The following is a 16,520-nucleotide window of genomic DNA, read 5'->3' on the forward strand; positions in this document are numbered from 1 at the left end:
ATTGCATTGTAATTAATATTATAAAGGTCAAAAATTTAATAGATAGATTTAGTGTAACTGTATAACATATAACACACTCTAGTGGTAATTCAAAGAAACACTGAACCGGCTGTCTTGTAGAAGTAGAGGTCTACTGAAGTAAATGGAAAAAGAGACCAGTAGAGTGTGACTGATTGTATGGTGTGATCTTGAAGTGGTGTTACGTTTTCAGTATTATCTTGTTGTGCTCGCCATGACGTTAGTTTGAAATTGTATTTCAAAATATTAATCCCGATGTTGGTCGCAGGACTGTGCCAATGTAGTTTTCATGCTTTTAACGAGGAGAGAATCCGGGGAGGCAATTCGTGGATACCGAAGAAAGCTTCAAACACGTTTGAAGCTTTCGAGGTCGTATTCATGGAACTATGAACCTGGACTCGTTGTCTTTTACTTTGTCACAAATCAGTTATTTGGTTGCGAATTTAAATAAGAAAAATTTTCGGGACAGCTGCCAAGAAATATCAGTTGTAAGTAGACAAAAAAACCTGTTGTTCTACCACATCTCTTATGCCCACCCCTTCCACTTTTCTGTTCATCACACGCCGTCCTCGAAACAGCGCAATATGCTTTGTGAACATTTTTACCAATTTCATTTAATTTTATTCATTAAGATAAGCTTTTTTATAGAAAAAATTATGCACGAATTTGTGTACAACTATAAATATTTATTAATAATTATTGATAATTTAGTATTCATGCGGCATAAAATACACCTTGAACTTAGCCTCTTTCCGTGATTTGTCTGTGTTCCAACGTATCATTTCGAACGATGAAACTTTTTTAGGTCTCTCAACACATATTTCTCTATCTATAATAACAATAATAATAATAATAATATAGTTATTTAGTAACTAAATCAATTTTTAAATACATATTTTGCTTCGCATTATTTTGAAATGAATTACAACCCTCCTTTTAGCACTTCTATTGTTAAAAATCTAATTATACCTCAGAGTTTGTGTTTTATATATTTCCTTTTATATAAATATTCAATATATGATAGTTCAGTCTATTTTAAAACACATTGTATTCTAGCTGGTGCAGTGGAAGGGTCTGGAGGCAGACAGACACTTGCTGCGCTCTTTGCTCTCGTGCATCGACTTTTCAACAGGCGAGCCACCAGAATTAAGTGCGAAAGATTATTTTCAAGTGCAACTTCTAAAGCAAGAGTGTACTAATCTTCTTAGCAAACCCTCTTTTATTTCTAATCTGTGTTTTGCTATAGACCACCCACTTCATCAACAAAAGGTTTTTATTCTACTTTTTATTTAGGTTAAACTACCATAACAAGTTTTCATATATTAACAAATTTTCTTTATTGTCATACTTGGGAAATTAGTTTTAATTAACTTCACTTTTTCAGACTTTGAATCCATCACCAAAGTTTTTTTTACGTTTGAAAAAGGTACTTGGTTTAACTTTGGTGCAAGAAGTTGCATTTGCAATTGGATTGCTGCATTCTGAGAATACTGAAATTTGTACATTAGCTTTAGAGCACGTACAAAAGCAGTTACCTGAATTGATAAAAAATTATATTAACTCTGAGACAAGCAATAAACATCACGAGGAAGGTTTGCACGATTCACTGCCTGAAGTTCTACATCTTATATTATCACAGGCATTTCACTCAGCCAATCAATTTGGCCTTTCATCGGAAGCAAAAGAAAAATTTCTCAAGAATTTAAGGCGCGATTTTCCCCGTGAGCTGGTACCAGTGGTGCTAGCACCACTCTTGTATCCAGACAACGGGGAAACTCCGCAAGCCAAAATTGAATTAAACATGGCTGTTAATCAAATGGTAAAATAAATTAATGTTTGTCATTGTGCAGTTTCTTTGTTAAACTTCGAATTTTAATCTTTAGAATACATATAATGTATGCTTTTCAGGATGGGAATTCTCTAGTAGAATTGATTATGGAATTAGGATATGGATTTACTAGCAGTGTTGAAGAATGTCGATCAGCCTTAGCTGGCCTAGGTGCTCGAGAAATATCTCCAGCATGTGCTGCAAGAGTTTTAGCTCACATGGCACGTAGCTGTAATAACCTTGATGATGCTGGAGGTTTACAATCATTTTGGGGTAATTCAGGAGCTGCACAAGATGCAAATAAAGAAAAGTCTGCTGACAATGCTGCTCCTGTTACATGGAATGTTGAAATCTTTATTCAAGCTTTAAAAGAAATTGTATGTAGTAATAGTTGATATGATTATGGTATTCATAATTTATCGTATGTTGCGTTAATTAAATATTATGCTGTATTATTATTTCAGCAATCTACACTGTCTTGGAATGATGTGATAATTAAGTTGGATCATGCAGAGTTTGTTATTAAAGATAGGCAGGGATTGAGTTTACTTATCACAGGCTTGAGGATGGGATTACAACATCAAGGATATCCACCAGATATGTTTCCTGTAGAACTTTTTTATCGTCATTGGGACAATGTAGAAGGACAATTCTCTATAGTACAACAAATTCTGAAGTGTCCTGATATATTTTGCTTTGCTGATTACCCGTATCACTCAGTGACAGTTGATGTGTTAAAAGCGGCACCGGAAAGTGACAGTAAGGAAGCACAAACTTGGAGATCCTTAAATGTAGTTGAGTTGCTCCTACACATGGCAGAAAGAGGACTATATGGACCAGTTCAAGAAATATTCAAATGGCCCATTCAGCACTGTCCTGATGTCCTTGTATTGGCATTATTACAGATTAATGCTCCTATCACTATATTGAGACAAGAATTACTTAGTACATTAATGCCTATTTTTCTTGGAAATCATCCAAACTCTGCTGTCATTTTGCATCACGCATGGCATGGAAATACTGTTAAAATAAAATCTATTATCATGCATGCTATGGCAGAGTGGTATATACGCGGAGATCATGACCAAACAAGATTATCTCGTATTCTTGATGTTGCTCAAGACCTTAAAGCATTGACTCATTTACTCACTGCTCAGTCATATCCATTCGTTATTGACTTAGCTTGTTTGGCTTCAAGAAGAGAATATTTAAAATTAGAAAAGTGGTTAACGGATAAAATCAGAGAACAAGGAGAGGTTTTTGTTACTGCTTGTGTAAAATTTTTACAACGGCGGTGTCCTCAAGTAATGGGACCTGGAATAAAAGAAGATCTTACAGTTCCAAAAGCAAGTCAGCTTCCACAAGAAACATTAACAACTATGCTTGCTTGCTTACAAGTGTGTGCCGGGTATGTCTCATGTGCAAATTTTAAAATAAAAAATTTTATACATTTAAGAACACTTTTCCATTTTTTATATATTTCTTTTAAAGGAGTGTTTCTCAAGAATGTTCTGAGGCAATAATGGGTATGGTACAAAACTGCAGTTTAATGTTGAGTAAAACTACAATGAGTAGACCTCCACCACCAGGAGTTTTAAGACACCGGGGATTAGAGCCATTTAATCCAGCTACATTAGGCGGACAGGTAACTAATATAATTATATATGAATAATTTTTTTATATTTTACTGCATATGAAAACACATCCTATTTAATTCTGTAGCTATTTTCTTCCAAACAAGTGGATCCACTTGGAAACTTGAGTTCAAGTCTTGCATCTATGGGTCTAGGATCCAGTCTTGGACCACCAAGCAGTTCCGCATTCAATTTACCCGGTGCTCTTGGACCTTTGGTATCAGCGCCTGGTTCTCCTTCGCGCCTTATGGGGCCTTCTCCAAGTCCATTTCCAATGTTGCCATTATCTTCTCAATTGCATTCAGGGCCAGTTGGTACACAAGGACCATCTGTTCTTCCTAGTAGTACAACGATTGGAGGATTAGGTCGCCTTGGTCCACCAACGGGCATTGAGAAAGCAAGAATACCCGAAACTTCAAATTTATTTCCTGATATGACACAAAATGTTTCCAAAGAAATTGAGGATGAAGCGAATAGCTATTTCCAACGTATATATAATCATCCACCACATCCTACTTTATCAATTGACGAAGTTCTTGATATGTTAAAAAAATTCCAAGATTCTGGTAGTAAAAGAGAAAGAGAGGTATTTAATTGCATGTTACGGAATTTATTTGAGGAATATCGTTTTTTCCCTCAATATCCCGATAAAGAATTGCAAATCACGGCACAGTTATTTGGTGGAATCATTGAAAAAGGCTTAGTTAATAGCTATATGACACTTGGACTGGCTTTGAGATTTGTTTTGGATGCTCTTAGGAAACCAGAAGGCAGCAAGATGTATTATTTTGGCATAACAGCTTTGGATCGTTTCAAGAGTCGTTTAAAAGACTACCAAACATATTGTGAGCACGTCAGGGCAATTCAGCATTTCAGTGAGTTCCCACCTCATTTAATTGAGTACATAGAATATGGATTACAGGGGCAGGAGCCTCCTACAAGACCTCAAGGTCCAGTTCTCCCAAAAACTTTAGCAGCTATGTTAGCACCTGTTACAACACCATATAAGACTATCACAACAACAACTATAACGACAAGTACCACTCAAGCAAAATCGTCCACGACACCCACTACATCTCTCTCAGCTAGAGTAAGTAAAATTTAAATTTTATTGAACCCTCCTGCTATATATTCCATACCTTAGAATTCATCACATAAGATGCACTAATTACTTATATAAATATGCGAAAACAATACAAAAAAAATATAGAAACATGTTTTTCTGGATTATTTATAACAAATATAATAAAAAAAAAAGTAATTATTTTTTAAATCATATTTCATAATTTTATTAAACAGTGAAAGGATTAAATTATTCATTACATAATATAACTATTTTTATGGTTTTTATCATTTTCCTTTTTAATTTTAGCCTTCAATTGCCAATGCAACAAATATTGATACATTATTAGTAGCAACAGATAAAGAGGAAAAGATTACTACACCACCAGAGGCTTTACAAGATAAAACAGCATTCATTTTCAACAATCTTAGCCAGCTTAATTTACAGCAAAAATGTGATGAAATTCGGGAAATTGTCACTGAAGAGTATTGGCCTTGGATGGCTCAGTATCTAGTAATGAAACGTGCAAGCATAGAACTAAATTTCCATGCCTTGTATTCAAATTTTTTGGACTGTTTAAAGTTACCTGAAGTAAATAAAATGGTTACTAGGGAAACATTTAGAAACATAAAGGTATTTGAAGGATTTTATTTTGCATGCAATTATTTTTAAAGCATTGTGTTATTCCTTATTCTGATTGCAGGTTTTGTTACGAAGTGATAAAGGAATAGCGAACTTTTCTGATCGATCGCTTCTAAAAAATTTAGGTCACTGGTTAGGAATGTTAACTCTAGGCCGAAATAGGCCTATTTTACAAATTGATATAGATCTAAAAAGTTTGCTTGTTGAAGCATATCATAAAGGTCAACAAGAGCTTCTTTATGTAGTCCCCTTTGTTGCTAAAGTACTTGAAAGTTGCGCAAAAAGTCGAGTGTTTCGTCCACCTAATCCTTGGACAATGGCAATCATGAATGTATTGGCAGAACTTCATCAGGAACCCGATTTAAAATTAAATTTAAAATTTGAAATTGAAGTACTTTGCAAGAATTTAAGCATCGATGTTGGTGTGAGTTTATTAGCAATAAATTTTGTTTTATATTATATTCAAAATTAATAATGCTATTATTATTTTACACAGGAATTGAAGCCTGCGCTTTATTTGAAAGATCCAGAAAAATTACGGAATTTAGAATATCAATTATCACATCCTAATAAGAAATCTGAAGCAAAGAACAATCAGCAACAAACACAAGGTCCTATTGAAGAATTAGTTGGTCCTACTACAACTGGAACAATTGTTTCACAAGCACCTCCTGCAAATACAACACCATCTTTGCCTACTGGTCCACCAGAACCGCGCTTCAACTATATGGATATATCTGTAACAAGCATTGCTAACATTTCTCAGCATATCACCATTAATAATCAGGTATAAATTGATTTTTATTCCGTTTTTATTTAATTTTTACATAATATTAACTATATCCGTTACAATTAATTAATACAAATTTTAGCTTCCATTGTTCCAAACTCACCCGCATTTAAAGCAGTTCGTTCGCCCAGCTGTTGAAAGGGCAATTCAAGAATGGATTCATCCTGTCGTTGACCGTTCAATTAAAATAGCTCTAACTACTAGTGAGCAAATTGTAAGAAAAGATTTTGCATTAGATCCAGAGGAAGTTCGAATGAGAACAGCGGCAAGACACATGGTTCGTAACTTAACTGCTGGAATGGCTATGATCACTTGCCGTGATCAGGTAAGTTTTTAAAAACTTTTATATACATACATTGATTCTATGATTCCTATGTAATAATCCTTTGCTATACGTTCTTTTAGGTTCTGGCGTCAATTAGTACAAATTTAAAACAAGCCTTTCTATCCGCAATGATGGGCACAACTCCACAGCAAAAAGAACTTGCAGAACAAGCAGCTAATGTAGTAGCTACTGATAACATGGAGCTTGCTTGTGCATTTGTACAAAAGACTGCTATCGAAAAGGCTATTCCAGAAATGGATAAGCGTTTACTGAATGAGATTGAATTACGGAAAATTGCACGTCAGGAAGGGAGAAGATACTGTGATTCTTTAGCTAAATATCAAGCAGAGAGAATGCCTGAGCAAATTAGACTAAAAGTAGGAGGTGTGACACCTCAACAAATGGCTGTTTATGAAGAATTTGCAAGAAATATTCCAGGATTTTTGCCACTTTCCGAACGCGATACGCAAGCTCTATTAATGCCAAAACCCGTCACAGTAAGTGTTTTACACCGTACGTTCCTAATTCTTACACAGTAGAGCCTTGCTAATCCAAATGTTGGATAATACAGTAGAGTTCATAACTTAAAAGACGAATTCCTCAGCATTAAAATATTCAAGCGGTCAAAATATTTTGAGTGCTGGAGTACAGTAAATTCTCGCTAATCTGGATACATTTAATTTGGTAAAGTTCATATTTTACGTGGCACGCAGGATTGCAGGATTTAGAATGACAGACAAGTTATTTTATTGATGGAACAAACATTATATTCTAGTCTAATCCAATTAATCTGGATTAACGAGGTTTTACTGTACCATAGTGTTTGTTATATATTTGAAATAATTTTTTTTTCTTGGAGGAACCTGCTGTAACTGCATTTGCCGCTAATCCGGCAGTTGCGGTAGCAACTGCACAACAGGTAGCTGCATACGCGGCAGCAGTAAGTAACGATGAAGTTGGAGCTATGTTAGAAAAGCTTGCAGCTGAAGTTGAAGTATTACTTGCTGCAATGGGTCCAGCTGTACCTCCCCCGCAACATGGCGCCCTTCATAGTTTGCTAGAATCTATTATCCTTACACGAAGATCAAGAGATGCAGGCGCTGCTATGACATTACTTAAAAAAGTAAGTTGTTTAGATTACAGAAGATGTGCTAAAATAATGAATCAAGTCCAACATTCAAATTTGTTATGACGATGTAAATCGAAAAATCTTTTATCATTTTGCGATCTATTCGGCTTCGAAATGTGAACAATTAATATTTAAATATTTTTAAATATAATAATTACACGTGATCAGCATGTATGCAAACTATCCGTCTTGAATTTCAGGCTGTAGAAGGATTATTAGATGGTCCTACAATTTCAAGCGGTGTGATAGATTCTGAAATTATATTGCGATATAGAGAACTTCATTTACGTATTTTGAAGTGTCTTCAAGATCCACGTGCTTATGGCATGCAGTGGACAAACAAACACGTCACTCGTTGTTTAACAGAATGTAGAGAAGAATTTCGATACAATTTTGAGGCTGTCGATTATCTTATAAGGTATATCGTTATTTATTAAATATTTTCAAATACGGTATTTACTAAAACTTTCAGATACAAACAAATTATTTATTTTTAGATCTCATTTAATTAGTCTTCCACAATATGACTTAGCTTTGGCTCAAGCTATAGATTCTGGAAATGCTATGGCAACAGCGTTTGCTATGCAGTTGGTGCAGCTTTATTTAATTGACGAAAGACAAACTACACACGTCACTGAATCGGATTTGTTCCACACTATTGAGATATTAGCTAGAATGGCGCATCATAGAGCACCACCCGAAGGGTTAGTATTAATTTCAATGTAGTATTACTAATTAACGTAGAAATTAGTTCACAAATACATAAAATAGGTTTTATATATTTTCAGGATTTTATTGTTCAGATTAACAAGTTTGATAGATTCGTTGCGCGCCAATCATGATCCAGGTGTATTAGCGGACAGAGCACCCGCTGGACCGACGGCGCATATCCATTCTGGAATTCTGCAGGTGAGAGTAAGTAAATTCTGCGACTCTTGAGGTTTCAAGAACAAACGTATATATTTACAATTTATATTATTCGGTTTTTTTTCACAGGCGCGTGATTTCGATGATCCACCTGGATTGATGGAAAAAACGGAGTATTTATTACGTGAATGGGTTACAATGCATCATAACCCAACACACGCTCGTGATCCTACAAAAGCTTTCGGAATGTTTGTCCATCAAATGAATATTCATGGAATTCTAAAAACCGATGACCTCATAACAAGATTCTTTAAATTGAGCACTCAAATGTGTGTTGATCTATGTTATCGTGCTTTAGCCGAAACAAATGTAGCTCCATCTGTTGTTCGTGCAAAGTGTTTCCATTCATTGGATGCTTTTGTCCGTTTGGTCGCGCTTTTAGTGAAACATTCTGGCGACAGTACAAATACTCATACAAAGATTAATTTGCTAAATAAGGTTCTGGGAATTGTAGCCGGTGTACTACTGCAGGATCATGAGATACGTGGAACAGATTTCCAGCAACTACCTTATCACAGAATCTTTATTATGCTCTTTTTGGAGCTTTGTGCTCCTGAGCCTGTATTAGAAGCAGTGAATTATCAAGTATTAACTGCTTTCTGTCATACTTTGCATATACTTAGACCAGCCAAAGCTTCCGGGTTTTGTTACGCTTGGCTAGAACTAGTTTCACATAGAGTTTTCATTGGACGTATGCTCGCGATTACGCCGCAACAAAAATGTTGGGGAATGTACGCGCAGCTTTTAATTGACTTATTCAAATACCTTGCCCCTTATCTTCGAAATGCTGAACTTGCAAAGCCTGTTACTTTATTGTATAAAGGAACTCTTAGAGTATTACTGGTATTATTACACGATTTTCCGGAATTCCTTTGTGATTATCATTATGGATTTTGTGATGTAATTCCACCCAATTGTATACAGATGAGGAATCTTATTTTAAGTGCATTTCCAAGAAATATGCGCTTACCAGATCCATTTACACCAAACCTGAAAGTTGATATGTTACAAGAAATAGCACACGCTCCGCGTGTGTTGACCAATTTTGCGTCGATGATACAACCTCTCAGTTTCAAAAAGGAACTTGATTCGTATCTAAAAGCACGTGCTCCAGTCACTTTTCTTTCTGAACTTCGCAGTAATTTACAAGTATCTCAAGAAGCTGGCGTTCGCTATAATATTCAATTAATGAATGCTCTAGTACTTTATGTTGGAACACAAGCTATAGCTTTTATTCGTAGCAAAGGACACACACCCAATATGTCTACTATCGCACATTCTGCACATATGGATATATTCCAGAATTTAGCAGTCGATCTTGATACAGAAGGGCGTTATTTATTCTTAAATGCAATTGCGAATCAACTTCGATATCCCAATAGTCATACACATTATTTCAGTTGCACACTTTTGTACTTGTTTGCTGAAGCTAATACCGAAGCGATACAAGAACAAATCACGAGAGTTCTTCTTGAAAGACTTATCGTAAACAGACCTCATCCATGGGGTCTTCTTATTACCTTCATTGAACTGATTAAAAATCCAACATACAAATTCTGGACGCACGAGTTTGTTCACTGTGCACCAGAAATTGAAAAGTAAGTCGTCATAATGTTGAGACAATTTCATCATATCGTCTTCTAACATATGTTTCATCTTTCAATTTACACTGTTTCAGATTATTCGAGTCAGTAGCTCGATCGTGTATGGTTCAAAAACAAGTGCAGCCCACTCCGGAACCAGAAATCCCAGAGTGATAGGACGCTTTATTTTTCATTGTCGATTTATGTACAGTAAAACGAAGGAACGTAATTAATAAGAATCGCGTGTAAAAAGTTGTTAATGTACGAATAGATGTACTATACTTTGGGCTTAACTTTTGGTGGATAGATACTAAATAATCGTATATTAAGTGTATCAATTGAGCTAGAATAAGTAAGACTACTATTATGTTAATATTTTAATAAAAATATTGTTGCATCGATCAAAAAGCAACGAACATTCAACCTCACAAAACGTGTCTTTCGAACAATGTACTTGAAATCGTATGTTACCATGACATTGTAATATTATAGCACAAATGTCAGTATAATGCGTATCATAATGAAGGAGAGTAAGTCAAGATAAGGGTGTTCAAAAAGTAATAGTGAGTTTTGTAGATTAAACTGAGTATAAATGTATTATGAGTAAGTGATATATGGAGTCAGTACCAAAATTAATATGTTGTGCTACGTAAGTCATTTAGGGAGTACATGCAGAATGTATGGTGCATTTGGAAAACTGTAATATAGTACATAATTACTAGTATACATTGATGTAATTTTTTAAGAATTGTAGCTACGAAAGAAGATAAAGCTGATTAATTAAAACGTGGTTTACGTGATCCTTTGTTTTAAGTGTTAAGTAGTAATTTATAACTGTCACTTATCAAATAATTTATTAAATTTTTTTATATACATTATTTGTACATAATTCAAAATTTATATTGTCAAAGTTGCACAAGGTAATGATCACGTGTTGCATGATAGGAGTCTCTTTCTTTATCAGGAAATTTGGTTGGTAAATTAGGGCTATGTAAGTGACATTTTGCAGGAAACTTTATACCTGCTACATCTACTTCATAATCTCCCGATAATACGTATTCATTTGTCACTTCTTGTCGTTGCCCTTGCGAATCAAAGTTTTGTATAAATCCGAGACAAACCTACATTACGATCATATTACTTATTTTTTACATAAGACAATACATATTTTGCAATTTTGATGTAGTGTTTGAATTTTTCAAAAAATTTTCAATAAGTATTATGGTAAATTAATATCACGAATCTATAAGTATACAAGTTTATTACATAATTACGAATACTATGTTAATACCTGTTTCTTAAATGTGAATCCGTAACCTGTGGTAGTTGTCATTCCACAATATTCTCCGTTCCTAAAGATGGGTTCATTACCCCAACACCACGTGTCTAATTCAGGATCATGATCGTTTAATAATAACTGTACATACTTCCTTTTTACACCTTCTTCGCGTTGTTTCAAGAGAGCTTCTTTTCCGATAAAATTCATTTCTTTCTATTAAACGTATTATTTATTAATATTTATTAATATTCTTTGTAAATTTTAAAAACACTCACATCAAGTTTTACTCTCCAGGATCTTCCACACTCTAAAGGTGTAGTAAAAGTATCTAAATCTTGGCCCCAAAAAGCATAAAACTTTTCTACTCGCAACGCTCGTGTTGCATAATAACCAGCATGTTTTATTCCGTACTTAGCACCAGCATCTATCAATCTTGTATAAACATGTAATGCAAACTGTGAATACATAATATAAAAATTATAAATAATTGTAGCAGAATAGCCAAGGATAAAATATTTGGTGTTTACAAGTTTCCTGCAAATATATCTTTTACATCTTAAAGCACAGAATACTTACTTCATTTGGTATATATAAAACATAGCCAAGTTCTCCAGTATGAGTTAGATTCATTGTGCGTATTCCATTTGCAAGTCCAACGTCTAATTCCTTTTGAATTAATGATTATATAACAGGTATAAAGTATAAAATTATATACACTATAATACTAATAATAAATACCTTAAACGTAAAAAATGGGAAGTTTTTAGGATTAAGATCAGTGTCTGTTAATTCTGACAATAGTTGCCTTGTTGCAGGGCCCATTATGCAAATTGCTGTATATGCAGACGTTACATCGGATACTGCGACTGAGCCATCAGCAGGTAAATGACGATTAATCCAATGTTTACAGCGAGTTTGCTGTATAGTTGGAGCGATCATCATGTAACTTAAACATTAAAAAAATAATTATACGATTATACAGGGTGTTCAGCCACCCCTGGGAAAAATTTTAATGGGAGATTCTAGAAGCCAAAATAAGACGACAATCAAGAATACCAATTTGTTGATGGTGGCTTCGTTAAGAAGTTATTAACGTTTAAAGTTCCGCCAATACTGAATTCTTTTCTTGAAAGTGAGTAAGATTTCGGGAGTATGTCTATTCACCGAAAATGATTATAATTGATCCCCGCAACCGAAAATAATTTTTCCAGAACGATTTGAAACTTTTCAATTTCGCCGAAAAATTTAGGCACCTAACCCCTGTCGATTTTTCTTAAAAATCTCTTTTTCTTTTGCTTCAGAAAAAAATTTCATTGAAATATATTCACAATTGCAGGAGTTATGACTGTTTGAAAATTGGATCATTTTTATGGGGTTTTTCTAACATTACGGGGCCAAGGAACAACCTTTCCAATATTTTTATAATTGTTACATATTCTACACTAAAATACGTGGCGTTTGGCTTTTTGAACATTAAAATCGTCCAATCGGTTCAGAAGTTATGGTGTTTTAAAGATTCACATGAAATTTACGGGAAGCACTTTAAGGAATTCTTTTCTCCAAAATGGTTAGGATTTCGAGGGTATGTCTATCGACCAAAAATTATTATAATTGGTCTCTGCAATCAAAAATAATTTTTTTAGAACGATTTAAAATTTTTTAATTTTGTTGAAAAATTTCACACCTTCTCGAATTTTTTTCTCTAAACTGGGTAGGATTTCCGGGGTATATCTATTCATCAAAAATGATTATAATTGACCCTTGCAATCGGAAATAATTTTTTTAGAACGATTTGAAAAATTTTTTTTTTCGCCGAGCACCACCTACCCGAATTTTTTTCTCGAAGGATGGTAGGACTTCGGGGATATGTGTATTCATAAAAAATGATTGTAATTGACCCCCGCAACCGAAAATAATTTTTTCAAAACGATTTTAAATTTTTTAATTTAATTGTTAATAACTTTTTAACGAAGCCTCCATCAATAAATTGGTATTCTTGATTTTCGTCTTATTTTGGCCTCTAGAATCTCTCATTAAAATTTTTGCCAGGGGTGGCCGAACACCCTGTATATCATATTCAATAATTTAAGTACTTTATTTTGGTAACTTACTAATTAGGTGCTATGCGCGCTAGACTGCAATCATTTTCATAGCCTCCACGATGATTTTGCATACCTGTGTGAATAATACTTCCCACCGGAACATCAACATCGTTTGAACACAAGTATTGTAACAGATCTACTACTTCCAAATCATTTGACTAAAAAATTCCATAAATCACATAATTAATTATTGTGATAATAATTCTAAATAATGTCTATAATGATGCACCTTACCCATAAATCAATTTTAGTGAAAGAAGAATAATCACTAAGCCCAATTCTTTCACGGCATGCAGCATATTCTTTCGAGACTGATTCAAACCATGGCGGTTTGCTAAATGAATTTGTATATGCTATCTTATATCTTTGGAATCCATCAATCGTTTCCAAATCTGTGTAGCAAAGCAATCTGTATAATAAAATCCAGTTTTTTTTTTATAATAGGAATAAATTACCAAGCAACATTTTATATAGCACTTAATAATTCCGAAATATTTAATTTTTGAATTATAAAATATTCACTTTTAAATTCAATATATTTCATAAAAGTGATAGACCTACCATTTTCCTCGTTCAAATCAAACCAGGTTGGTCGCTCATATCCCATTACCTGGCCAAAAATAGCACCTGCTTCTCTAAGTTTTGGATAAATTGGAGACATTCTCAAATTTCTACCTGTTTTAAATTCGTGATGTGGATATTGCAATGCATAATGCATCCCAGGAACTTCTTTTACTCGATCGCGTAAAAACTTGCGATTGTTGTGAAGGCCTAAGAAACGCGATACGTCTAATTCATACATATCTACAGACGTCGAACCATTGACTATTAATTCTGCAGTGGCTCGACCAACTCCGCCTGCTGCCGATATACCCACCTATGAAAATTATGCTTATATATTTAAATTATATTTATTCTATTATCAAACGATCATTAATTTGACACTATTTACCGTTTTCATACCAGCAGCAATGTAATAATTACGTATTTCTGGCGCTTCACCGACTATCCATTTACAGTCCGGAGAAAATGCTTCAGGACCATTGCATAATCTTTCCAAAATTGCATTTCCTAAATTCGGAATTCTATGCAACATTTGTTCAAGTAAAATGTGAAAGTGGTCCCAATCTTCCGGTAAAAATCTTTCATTTGTACACTCTGAAATACAATTTATATTAGATTCACATTAATATTAAATCAATCGCGTACAAAAATTTATATCCAACCAGGTATTATTCCATCTTCAAATGCTGGTTTTGCAATAGGTTCAAAACCTCCAGCCAAAAGCCTACCATTATTTTCTCGAAAATAAATATACCCATCTAAATCTCTTACAACAGGAGTCATGGGATCTAATCCAACAATAGCTTTTGTGTGTAAATAATAGTGTTCTACAGGATGAAGGGGTACCTAAGAAAGATTTGTTATTAAAAATAAAAATTTCATTCTTTTTTATATATTTAAAGATGATTATTATTATTGGAGGATACCAACCTTTACATACGGTTCACTTAATTTACCTACATTACGTGCCCAAAATCCCGCGCAATTAACAAAATGTTCACATTGAACAGTGCCGCACGTTGTTTCTACAGCCTCAATTCTACCATTTTGAGTAAGAACTTTTGTAACTTTGCAGTTTTCAAATACTTTAACACCTAAAAGTATTAAAAACTATGTATATTTATGTCATTCATTTTCATAATAAATTGTACCTTTTTTTTTTGCCTCTCCTATTAATGTTAAGCAAATCTGATATGGATCTCCTACACCATCATCTGGTATCCATAATCCACCAACTAAATCATCCACTCGTAATAATGGACATATATCCAGTACTTCTTTTGGTGTAATCAAATGACATTCAATATTACATGATCTGAAGATTAATATAGTATAATTTTACATGGTTTTTTAAATACCTGCACTTACTTAAGACTCATATATTTACAAATGATACCTACATAGACTGTGCTTTCATTCGTCTAAATACAGTCATACGATCTCTCGTGCGTGCTAAGGAAAGACTTCCACACTGTTTCCAGCCTGTTGATAAACCTTTTTGTTCCAGTTCTCTATACAATGCTATACTATCCTGTGCAAGTTTGACTTGTGAAAAACTTGGTTTAAATGCTCCAACTAATCCTGAAGAATGCCATGTTGTACCACCTCCTATTCTAAATTGAAATAAAATAAATGGATGAATAAATTATACAAAATTCATGATAATTTATATAATTACGAAAAAATTAAATATTTAAGAAATATATATACATTTTGAAGAATATTTACCTGCCACTTTCTATAATAATTGTTTGAGAACCTAGTCCCATAAGCGAAAGATGATAAGCAACAGCACCACCCATAGCTCCACCTCCACAAATAATGACTTTTGCATCTTTAGGAAGTGGATCATCAACATCTTCGTTTGATACTAAAGTAGATTTTGTACTGCTGTGTTTTACCCGTTGACGATTATAAAAAACAAAGTTGTTCCATTTTGTTACATATTTAGTACAGAACGACTTCGAATTATGCCACATTATAATAAATATAAATCTGAAAATTGTAATTATTTATATATAAAATTAACATGTATATTAATATGTTCATAATGCTTATATGTTTATAAATAATTACGTTTCTATTAAGGTTAGATTATCACAAAATACAAAGTATATATTCACTGTAAACCTTATTTCATATTTATTGTTGAAATATAATTGACTTCGTTAAATTGAAAATTAATACTCAAAATATAAGCTTATGACTTGAGAGATATATATTCTCATTATAATTTTTTTCGTAATAAAATAAAGCTGAATGTAAGTAACCATTCGAAGTTCAAATTATTCCAAAATTTAATTAAATATAATTATTATCTACAATAATAATCGTCTTTTAAAAATACTAAAAAACTCAACGCTTATTCTGCATGAGTGCAGACAATAAAGGTTACGTAGAACATCAGTCTATTTAGTGATTAATACTGCAAGTTTATCAATTTGAAACATATTATAAAGTATTTTTATAGGAAAATATATTGTAAATTAAAATGTTATGACAAAAATGATTTAAAACCAGAATTTTAATAAAAATTCGTATGTTGTAATTTTTATTAAAAAAAATATTCCCACAATTTCCAAGGTATCAAAATATAAGAATGCCTAAATCGTCTATCAAAAATAAGCAAAATAAAT

At 33.4% G+C, this 16,520-nt stretch overlaps 2 protein-coding genes across 3 annotated transcripts; one reads left to right on the forward strand and one right to left on the reverse strand.

Annotated features, from left to right (window-relative positions):
- Positions 1–21: 21 nt before the first annotated feature.
- Not1 (CCR4-NOT transcription complex subunit 1) lies at positions 22–10,708 on the forward strand. Of its 2 annotated transcripts, none has more exons than XM_076766103.1 (18): positions 22–506; positions 1,075–1,287; positions 1,403–1,837; positions 1,927–2,223; positions 2,311–3,254; positions 3,338–3,491; positions 3,569–4,570; positions 4,853–5,176; positions 5,247–5,609; positions 5,682–5,972; positions 6,058–6,300; positions 6,381–6,797; positions 7,160–7,423; positions 7,630–7,847; positions 7,927–8,133; positions 8,218–8,344; positions 8,426–9,954; positions 10,035–10,708. In XM_076766103.1, exons 1-18 carry the CDS (start codon positions 405–407, stop codon positions 10,111–10,113), a joined length of 7,209 nt encoding a protein of 2,402 aa, XP_076622218.1. In that variant the 5' UTR covers positions 22–404; the 3' UTR covers positions 10,114–10,708. The 2 variants fall into 2 exon arrangements, with proteins under 2 accessions (XP_076622218.1, XP_076622219.1); XM_076766104.1 differs by having other exon boundaries at positions 8,218–8,338.
- A 66-nt stretch (positions 10,709–10,774) lies between these two features.
- LOC143342337 (pyruvate dehydrogenase phosphatase regulatory subunit, mitochondrial) lies at positions 10,775–16,306 on the reverse strand. Its single transcript, XM_076766105.1, has 15 exons — positions 15,961–16,306; positions 15,613–15,879; positions 15,285–15,497; positions 15,036–15,199; positions 14,815–14,978; positions 14,547–14,730; positions 14,273–14,478; positions 13,882–14,197; positions 13,555–13,712; positions 13,330–13,478; positions 11,957–12,164; positions 11,795–11,884; positions 11,494–11,673; positions 11,231–11,431; positions 10,775–11,060 (listed from the first exon to the last, which is right to left on the reverse strand). Exons 2-15 carry the CDS (start codon positions 15,861–15,863, stop codon positions 10,845–10,847), a joined length of 2,700 nt encoding a protein of 899 aa, XP_076622220.1. The 5' UTR covers positions 15,864–15,879; positions 15,961–16,306; the 3' UTR covers positions 10,775–10,844.
- Positions 16,307–16,520: the final 214 nt, after the last annotated feature.

The sequence above is a fragment of the Colletes latitarsis genome, chromosome 6 (genome assembly GCF_051014445.1).
Source record: "Colletes latitarsis isolate SP2378_abdomen chromosome 6, iyColLati1, whole genome shotgun sequence".
NCBI classification, from domain to species: Eukaryota; Metazoa; Arthropoda; class Insecta; order Hymenoptera; family Colletidae; genus Colletes; species Colletes latitarsis.

What these genes read in the sequence shown, in the direction of transcription:
- Not1 (XM_076766103.1), top strand. Translation starts at nt 405, where the DNA reads ATGAACCTGGACTCGTTGTCTTTTACTTTGTCACAAATCAGTTATTTG. An exon ending in CTATGACATTACTTAAAAAA is followed by an intron (nt 7,424 to 7,629) that starts GTAAGTTGTTTA and finishes CTTGAATTTCAG; the next exon opens with GCTGTAGAAGGATTATTAGA. An exon ending in CTGGAATTCTGCAGGTGAGA is followed by an intron (nt 8,345 to 8,425) that starts GTAAGTAAATTC and finishes TTTTTTTCACAG; the next exon opens with GCGCGTGATTTCGATGATCC.
- LOC143342337 (XM_076766105.1), bottom strand. Translation starts at nt 15,863, where the DNA reads ATGTGGCATAATTCGAAGTCGTTCTGTACTAAATATGTAACAAAATGG. An exon ending in TCACTAAAATTGATTTATGG is followed by an intron (nt 13,479 to 13,554) that starts GTAAGGTGCATC and finishes GGAATTTTTTAG; the next exon opens with TCAAATGATTTGGAAGTAGT. An exon ending in GATTCACATTTAAGAAACAG is followed by an intron (nt 11,061 to 11,230) that starts GTATTAACATAG and finishes ATCGTAATGTAG; the next exon opens with GTTTGTCTCGGATTTATACA.